Source organism: Bos taurus, chromosome 21 (assembly GCF_002263795.3).
Source record: "Bos taurus isolate L1 Dominette 01449 registration number 42190680 breed Hereford chromosome 21, ARS-UCD2.0, whole genome shotgun sequence".
NCBI lineage: Eukaryota > Metazoa > Chordata > Mammalia > Artiodactyla > Bovidae > Bos > Bos taurus.
This window is the reverse complement of record NC_037348.1, coordinates 23255625-23264631: the sequence shown is the minus strand read 5'-3', so window position 1 is coordinate 23264631 and position 9007 is coordinate 23255625. Positions and strand designations below refer to the sequence as shown.

Sequence of the window (9007 nt, the reverse complement as noted above, 5' to 3'; positions counted from 1 at the left end):
AAGCTAAGACAACATTGAGTTTTTAAATTCAACTTTACTAAAACCTGAAAGAAATTAAAGAGAAAATAGGAACAAGTATAAACATTAATAATGGGTTTCCTGCCATTTGGATCATAGACCACCCCCTCCCCTTTTTTTTTTTTTAACCATTTGCAGTATCTCTTCATGGCTTCCCAGGAGGTACAGTGGTAAATAATCTGCCTGCCAATACAGGAGACCCAAGAGTCATGGGTTCGATTCCTGGGTGGGGAAGATCCCTTGGAAGATGAAATGGTAACCCACTCCACTCTTGCCTAGAAAACTGCGTGGACTGTGGAACCTGGCGGGCTACAGTCCGTGGGGTCTCGGAAGAGTCGGACACGACTTAACGACTTGAGCATGCATGCAGTAGTTCTTCAGGTCTTTCCAGGAAGAAGGAGTCGTGCTCCGGCCAGCCAGAAGGCGTCGCCCTCGTGCCCGAGCGGAGGCTCAGGCCAACTGGGCCACTCTCCGCTGCTGCATGCGCAGGCGCAGAGGGCTCTTCCGTCGCCTGGCTGGGATGCAGCTGTTAGGCTACGGGTTGAGGCTGCTCGAAGCTGGATCTGGTTCTCGGGCTGTCACCCGGCTCCCTTTGGGCGACATGCCTAAGAAATGTGGTGCGACGAACAAGGCCAGTGGCAATTCCCGTGGCCGCGGGAGGGTGGGCCGCAGGAATGCTGGTTGAGGAGCGCGGGAGAGAAGCGGGACACGCGGGTGGGTAGAAGCTCCGCTAACCGCTTGTTGTCTCCGAGTCCCAGGCCTCCTTCTCCCCACCCGACTCGGCTGCGCCGCAGGCCACCCGGAGAGGTCGAGCACCTGGGCCGGCGTCGCGCGTGCCTCTCCCCGAGCGGTGACTGCCGCCCCTCCGGCCTCGCTTTCGCACTCCCAGGCTCGCGCTTCGTGTTCCGGCAGCGCGGTGTGGCCTGTACTTCCCTGGGAGGCTCGCCAGCGTTCAGTCCCCTTTCCTTCCCTCGACTGTCTTCCCACCCCTCCGTCGGGAACCCACCACTTCCCATTTCCCTTCCACTGTCTCTGCAGGGCCGATTTCGGTTGGTTCCTAAGACTCGGCTCTAAATTTGCTTCCTGCTGGGAGCTTCCCCGGCGTCTCGAGGCCGAACTGCCTCCTCCTTCGCTGCGCGGTGATGCCCAGTGGGTGTGTGGTCGGCGCTCCTAGCACAGTGTACCAGTCCACAGTCCGGGCTCCTTGAGGGCAAGGGCCATGTGTCCTTATTCATCTTTACTCATCCTTTGCTTCCACACTCCCCTGGTGCGCAGTTTATGTTTGTTGAGTAGAAAGTTCCTAGTACGGCTTCTGACACATAGTAGTTCTTTAAATCAGCTTCCCGGGTGGCTCAGCGGCGACGAGTTCGCCTGCCAGTGCAGGAAACAGAGATCCGATCCCTGGGTTGGGAAGATCCCCTGGAGGAAGAAGTGGCAACCCACTCCAGTATTCTAGCCTGGGAAATCCTATGAACAGAGGAGCCTGGCGGGCTACAGTCCACGCGGTCGGAAAGAGTCAGACACGACTTAGCGGCTAAATAACAATAAGTCCTTTAAATACCACTGTTGTTCCTTTTTTCTCCACCCCTCCCCCCTTATAAACACGTCCAGCCGTGGTTGTTCACAAACGTTTAACTTGTGCTGCTTGAAATACAAAGATAAATAATGAATAGTCGCTGCCCCTGAGGAATGGGAAATGCAAAGGAGCCGGCTCTAAGGTTTACCAAGGCAGGAAAAAAACAGTGGAGTTGATGGGGAGGCTTTGTGGAATAATTGATTTGAGCCGTGAAAGATGTTGGAAGACCATTCTAGATGACCAGAAATCCTTGGACATGACTAATCAGCCTAATTTGCCTTGGTTAAGGGTGAAAAGGAATCCTGGCAGGATCAAATGCGTGGGAAAGTGTTTTGTAAACTGTGAAGCTGTAGTGTGGTTGTTCTTGTCGTTTTAGGGTAAAAACCAGAGCAAGGAACCAGAGAGACCACTTCCTCCCTTAGGTCCTGTGACAGTTGATCCTAAAGGCGGTGTCAGCATAGCCATCCATGCCAAACCGGGTTCCAAACAAAATGCTGTGACAGGTATACTTGGACCCTGGGGTAGGGATCTTGTATGAAGGACTCAGCTGTCCCCTGCTCCATCCGTCTTTTGCCTTAGTTTGCTGAAACTTGATCCTGTATGGTCAAGTGTATTTTTCACGTCTGCAGTTAGAGGCTCCTCCATTTTTAAACTCTGAATTCTAATTTAAAGGTATAATCTAGTGCTTAAAACTGAATATGTATATATTTAAAGCATACCAAGTTAGATGAAAAACCACTGAACACTCTTTTTTTATATTTTATTAGCCAGTATTATGGTGATCAGTTCAAAATACAAATACTGAATCATTATGTTGTACAGCTGTTATATGTCGATCATACCTCAGTTTTAAAAAAGGTATTTTAGAAAGAACTTATACAGAAACGTATGTAGCCTAGATGATTCTTAGTTTGTCCTATTCCAAAAGTAGAAACGTTCAGAGAAAGATGTTTCGGTTATTTTTTAATGATCATTGGTCCAAGGAGGGAGAGAACCTGATGATCAACACCTGTGTGAGCTTGTTTTCAGTTCAAGCTATGCAAAATATTTCTAGGCCCAGTTCTTTCATCTGTCAGATGAGATAATTGGCCTGTTAGAAGCTTTTAAGCTATTCCCTGGACCCCAAAAATTGCCTCAGGGTTCTCTGTGGTGGGCACAGGTGAGGTAAGCAGAGAGGACTCCTGAGAACTGTTGACATTTGCTTTAAATGTTGGAATTTCAGGGGAAATTGAGTGGAGGTGGGGGATTCTGAGTGGGGGAAAAAGTTTGAAAAGCATTGATCTGAGTAGTTTTGATTGTCTTTGTCACCCACTAAAGCTCTGTATTCCAATTTTTTTAATATTTTGAAAACAAGACCTCAGAATTGGGGTGCTGGGCCTGGTTTGTGCTTATGGCCATGTTAGCGTGGCTGTGTGTTGGCTGTCCCCTCCTTAGCCAGCATTTTCTAAGTAGTCGCTGTGGACACTGTCTCTGCATACTGTTGGAATACCATGTTTCATCAGATATAATTGGCCATCAACTGTAAGGTACACACGGTACTTTATGTACCAGTAAGACAGACAAAATCCACATCAACTAAACGTTTTCTTTCCCATCTAACACCTGGATTTCAAAGATACTAAAATTGGAAAACTGCATCATAAAATCAGTGACAGGATAGGAGAAGGGTTGTTCTACTGTCTCATTCCTGTGGACTGTGGCCATGTTTACACAGGCGAGATGAATGAGTATGGAAATGCCTGGGTAACCCCAAATGTAGGACTAGCTCAAGCTCATTTGCAAACTGCTTTGAATATATACTCCTCTCAGAAATGACATGGAGGACTGCAGGCAGGTTGCTCTTTATGAAGGCTGTATTGATGAGGAAGCCTGAACCACTTCAGAAAGCAGTGTTCATTGTCCCTGGGTTTCAAAGCATGAATTCAAGTTTATTTTTGAATCACAACATCACTTTGTAGCTATGTGACCCCGAACACATTACTTCTCGGTTCCAGTTTCCTCATTTGTAAAATGGAGATGATAAACTATAGGAATAAAGTTATTATTGGTAAAGCCCTTAAAATATGTTTGTGTGCCCTTAAACTTGGTGTAAGTGCTATGTAGCTGTTAACTAAATAAATACATTTTAAAAACATCAGAGAGGCATTTCACTGAGGTGAACCTAATGCAGTGCTGCCACTTCCCTAATGAGGAAACTCTGAACAGCCCTGTACAATCTGTGAGCTACCTCATTCACTCATTTCTCAGTGACTGCTGGGCTAAAGCCCAGCTCCCCTGACTCCTTGCCTGGGGCTCTTCCTATCAGACCAGGCGCAGTTTCCAGCTCCTAATTCCAGATTATTGCTCAAGACTCTGGGCCCACCTTGGTCAGCAGGTGAAAACCAGTTTTCTTCTCTGGGTTTCTATAATGGTGGTAGCATGTTTATGTTCCCTTAACTGATGAGCTTCATCATTCTTCATTCAGCAGTTATTCACTGAATCCCTACTGTATGCCAGACAAATGCAAATGCTTTTACAAAATATCCCCACTTCATGAAGAAAAGGAACTCTATGAGGATCTGTTCTCATTCCAGATGTGACAACCGAGGCTGTGAGTGTAGCCATTGCCGCACCTCCGACAGAGGGAGAGGCTAACGCAGAGCTGTGTCGCTATCTTTCCAAAGTCTTAGAACTCAGGAAGAGTGATGTGGTTTTGGATAAGGTAGGCCTCTCTTTCTCTCTCTCAACATCTTTGAGTACTACATCAGTCATTACTTTTAAAACACCAATTTTTTTTCTTTTCAAAATAATTGAAAAACCAGTTGTTTTTAACTCTCATATACATTTAATCACCAAAAATCTATAATTCTTCCTAGTCCCCTTCCTCCCAAATGCCTTAGTTCTTCTGAGTTCATGCCTGTACCTGCTCTGTCAGATTAAACTTGCTTGTCTCTTTCCTCAACTCATCACCTTAGTAGAAACATCTAAAATGCTTCCTGGTGTTTGTAATCTCCATTAGTGAGTCCATCAGGCACATCTGGTCCAGCATGTCCTTGCTCACTGGGAGACACTCATTAAAGAGATGGCTCATACAAAGTCCTTAATACTTCTGCACTAGAAGGGTCTGCACTAGAGGTGGTGATCAAAATCACCTGGGAATGATTTCTAAAACACGGGTTCCTGGGCATTACCTCAGGCTTACTCAAATAGAATCTGCAGGAGTAAGACCCACTCAAGCTTATATTTCTTACAACTCTGCTTGTTTTCCAGTGCTATATTCTGTAGCTCCCATCCATTGATTAGTAGGCTTCCCCTAAGCAGGAAATGGCAACCCACTCCAGTATCCTTGCCTGGAAAATCTCATGGACAGAGGAGCGTGGTGGGCTGCAGTCCATGGGGTCGCAAAGAGTCGGGCACGACTGAGCGACGAGCACCAACACCTAAGCATCCATATGATCAGGCCATGCCCCTCCGCATCTCCTCCACAGCAGGTCATTTCTGATCTTCTGCCAGCGCGCATGCCCTAACATCTGCCTAAAAGCCCTCCCCATGCTTCCACCTGTGCACCTTCTACCCATCTAGATAAATACCTGCTCAGAATTTACTTTCTTTAAAGGATGTTTCTAAACAAATCCTTCTTATAGTTGTCTTAATCGGTTGTGGGATCATAGCACTTGGATATGTGGTCACGTTTTGTTTGGAATTTTTCAGAAATGTGTAACAGTATAGAGAATAGCAATCCTGTATTTAGAATTATTTTTAATCAAAGTTTATATTGCAATATTTGTTTTGGTAATTTAAACAAAAATATTACTTGAAAACAGAATACTGTACTTCCAGATTCCATACTCATTTTGAAAATGCCTAATTTTTATTACTACAGAATTGATGGATGAAGGTAAAACTTCTGGGGAATTGTAAAAGAAAAAGAAAAAAGTACTGAACTGGAATCTGTCTTTGGATAGACCAGAAATGGCTAGGAGAAAGCAGCACTAAGCTACCAGGAAAACTAGCCCACCTGTGACAGCCCCACAAGGACACGGTGGTGTATCCTCAGCAACTGAAGTCTGCTGTCACTAACAGCATTAGAAAGTTTAGTGTGTTGTCCTGACACCGATTTTTCCTTTTGGTCCAGGGTGGTAAATCTCGTGAAAAAGTGGTGAAGCTTTTGGCCTCCACACCTCCGGAAGAGATCTTGGAGAAATTGAAAAAGCAAGTTGAAAAGAAATAAAAGCAAGAAATGAAAAGTACGTCCTTGAGAAACTTTTTTTATTGCTAATGATGGAGAGACTGTTAAAATACACTTAAATACACAGAATGTGTAAATATATTTAATAAGAACAGGACTCAAAAAAGAAGTATGAAGGTTAAAAGTACTGGACATGGAACTTAGGTTCTCAAATCCCTGATCCCAAACAGCTCGGGACATGTTACTCTGTTTTCACAGAATTACAGAGTACAGAACTGGAAAGGATATTTAGGATGACCTGATTCAGCCCCTTTCATTTTGTGATGAGGCTTCTGACTTCAGAAGTTGAGAGTATTCAGGATCACTTGGTGCAAGATGGCAACTAGAACTTAGATCCTTTGGCTTCTAGCTGAATGCAGTTTATCCTGGTTGTAAATTAGAATGGTAATATTTCCACAGCAATTACTGGAATTCTGGGGACTGCCGTCTAATCCAGTTTAAAAGTGACAGAGGAAACCTGTCACACTGCTTCGTAGTGTAACTTTATATTTTAAAATGCTTATGTAAATGGCTTCCCTGGTATCTTAGCTGGTCAAGAATCCACCTACAATGCAGGAGACCCTGGTTCGATTCCTGGGTCAGGAAGATCCACTGGAGAAGGGATAGGCTACCCACTCCAGTATTCTTGGGCTTCCCTGGTGGCTCAGCTGGTAAAGAATCCGCCTGCAATGCAGGAGACCTGGGTTCAATCCCTGGGTTGGGAAGATACCCTGGAGAAGGGAACAGCTACCCACTCCAGTATTCTGGCCTAGAGAATTCCATGGATTGTGTAGTTCATGGGGTCACAAAGAGTCAAACACGATTGAGCGACTTTCACTTTTATGTAAATGCAGCATTTTTTTGTCTTTTAAAAATTCTGTTGAGCATTTTGTTAAAAAGAAAGAACAATCAAGACTTGCAATTTAGAGAGTTCCCTGGCAGTCCAGTGGTTAGGACTCAGCACTTTCACTGCCACGGCCCAGGCTCAATCCCTGGTCAGGAAACTCAGATCTCATGAGCGGAACACTACCAAGCAAAGAAAAAAAAAAAAAAGATTTGTAATTTCATGTTAATATTCCTCTTGGATGGTAACTCCAGTCATCAAATCTGTTGTCCTTATGAATCTCCTAAGATCTTCAAAAGAAGACAGATGATCTGGAAACTATTTTCAATACTTGTGAAAGCCTGTCCTGTCAGAAGTCATATCTATATTGAGGCTTCAAAAACTAATAATAAGTATCTTGTTTTTAAATGTTCAATACAAACTATAGTAATTAAGGTAATCTAAATAATTACTAACTTTGCTGATGGAAGAGTTGATTTGCAGTTGTCTGCTTTGTCTAATAAGTACATGAGAAAAACCTGATAGACAAAAGTTTTTAAAAATATAAAATCCACTAAAAGGACCAATAATAAAAATGATGGATGGTAAAAGAACTGGGAGCCATTTGTCCAGTACAACTTATTTTGTTGAGAGGAACCAAGGACAATCAGTGCGGCGGCTCATCCGAAATCAGAGTAAAGGGCAGAGCACAGGTTGCACTCAGCTCCCTTCTCTTACGCCGTCTGCCCCCAGATGTGCTCTGCTTTACGTGGTCTTGGCTTCAGAATCCTTTCTGTTCTTTTTCAACACTATTCTGGTGTGTGCGCTACAGGCATTTTTTTACTTGTGGTCTTTACATGAATCCTTGTTTGTTAGGATGCTTTCCCTGATAAGTAACAGAAACCTAACTCATCTGGCTTAAGCAGTGAAGGGATTTATTAGCTCACATACCTGAAAAGTCTCAGAGGCAGGGTTTACTTAGGGGTTGGTTTGACTCATCAGCAGTTCAGTGATGTCATAAAGGACCCACCTACTTTCCTTCCTGACTTACGTCAGCAGTGCCAGCTTTACTCTCAGGCCCACTTCCTTCCTGGAGGCAAAAAGGCAGCAGTTTTGGGCTTCTCATCCACCTATCCAGTTGGAAAAAGGGCCTCTCATAAGAGCTTTGGTATTTCTTTTCCAAAAGCTCTCCATCAGCTTCTCCTTGTATCTTAGCCCAGATCAGGTCACACGAAGTTTCTAAACCAGCCCCTATTGTCAGAGAATGCCAGGTTGTAACACAAGGTGCCTAAACCAGTGACTAATGAGGAGAGTTACTCTCACTGTTTTACACTAATCAAGGTCCATCCTAGAGCTGGAGATGGGCTCAGCCTAAACAGAAACAGGAGAGAGCAGAGAAGGGGAAGTACTTGAATACAAATTAGGAAAACTTACAGAAATAGGAGTCTGGATAGGAGTAACAATATCTACCACAATCATCTATTTAAATAGCCATATTTTAACATAGGAACGTTTTTGCCTAGTCACTTTTTTTTTGAGAAACGCACTGTATTTTTTGAAAAAAGAACATCCAGTCATCAAAAGCGGTTGCCAGAGGTAGTAACTGGTCCAGGAGCTGTATCTGGGGACATGATTTCCCTTTCTTCCTCAGCGAACAAGGTTGCCTTTTAGCAGTCTGTGCTCTCCTGACCTGCACAGGGCTGTTCCCCGTTAATAACAATCACAGCTAAGGCCTGGGTACCTTGACCTGATGTGAAAGTGTAGTTAATGCAGCTTTCTTCAGCTGGACCCTGTTCTTCCTCCAAGAACATTAAGACAGGCCCAGTGACCTAGGACAAGGATACAAAACCCCCACCCCTATAACATGTGTCAGATAATATGATTATAGCTCTGCCTTCCCCCCATTAAATTTAAGTGACTGCTGTGTTTCTTGTCCTATCTGTTGTCCTGAGGGTCCAGCCTTTGAGGCAGCCCATGAACAAGGTCTGAAAGATACTTATCCAACTCTGGAGATAATATCATGGTGGTGGTCTAGCAGTGCGTATGTAATCTATCATCTTCACTTTAATACATGATAATTACTCTTGCAAAAATGATTTAATTAAGAATAGTAAATTAATAACTTCGGTGCCTGCTGCTTGCCAGACACTGCTAGGTGCTTTGTCTACACTACACTGACCAAATTGGAGGCAGAAACAGGGAGGTTGAACTCCCGATGGCCGTGAGCTCCTCCTCACTAGTTTGCCAGCTGGGGGATGGAGAGAAACAGTGCATGTGGGTGGCACCTTTACAGTGCTTAAACTTCCAAACAGCTAAAGACTCACTAAAGAGCCTCTTGATGAAGGTGAAAGAGGAGAGTGAAAAAGTTGGCTTAAAGCTCAAC

General features: G+C 44.3%; 1 protein-coding gene across 3 annotated transcripts; it reads left to right on the top strand.

Annotated features, from left to right (window-relative positions):
- The first annotated feature begins 524 nt into the window (after window positions 1-524).
- On the top strand, window positions 525-7244 carry C21H15orf40 (chromosome 21 C15orf40 homolog). 3 transcript variants are annotated; one of them, XM_005221819.5, is made up of 4 exons: window positions 525-732; window positions 1971-2097; window positions 4168-4295; window positions 5709-7244. In XM_005221819.5, the coding sequence occupies exons 1-4, from the start codon at window positions 631-633 to the stop codon at window positions 5802-5804; spliced, it is 453 nt and encodes a 150-aa protein (XP_005221876.1). In that variant the 5' UTR covers window positions 525-630; the 3' UTR covers window positions 5805-7244. The 3 variants fall into 3 exon arrangements, with proteins under 3 accessions (XP_005221876.1, NP_001068854.1, XP_010815252.1); NM_001075386.2 differs by having other exon boundaries at window positions 557-649; window positions 5709-6854; XM_010816950.4 differs by lacking the exon at window positions 525-732 and adding an exon at window positions 1058-1285.
- Window positions 7245-9007: the final 1763 nt, after the last annotated feature.

Excerpts from the sequence above, each read along its gene's own strand:
- C21H15orf40 (XM_005221819.5), top strand. The coding sequence starts at position 631 with ATGTGGTGCGACGAACAAGGCCAGTGGCAATTCCCGTGGCCGCGGGAG. Across the intron at positions 733-1,970 it reads GAGAGAAGCGGGACACGCGG|GGTAAAAACCAGAGCAAGGA; the intron begins GTGGGTAGAAGC and ends TTGTCGTTTTAG. Across the intron at positions 4,296-5,708 it reads GTGATGTGGTTTTGGATAAG|GGTGGTAAATCTCGTGAAAA; the intron begins GTAGGCCTCTCT and ends CTTTTGGTCCAG.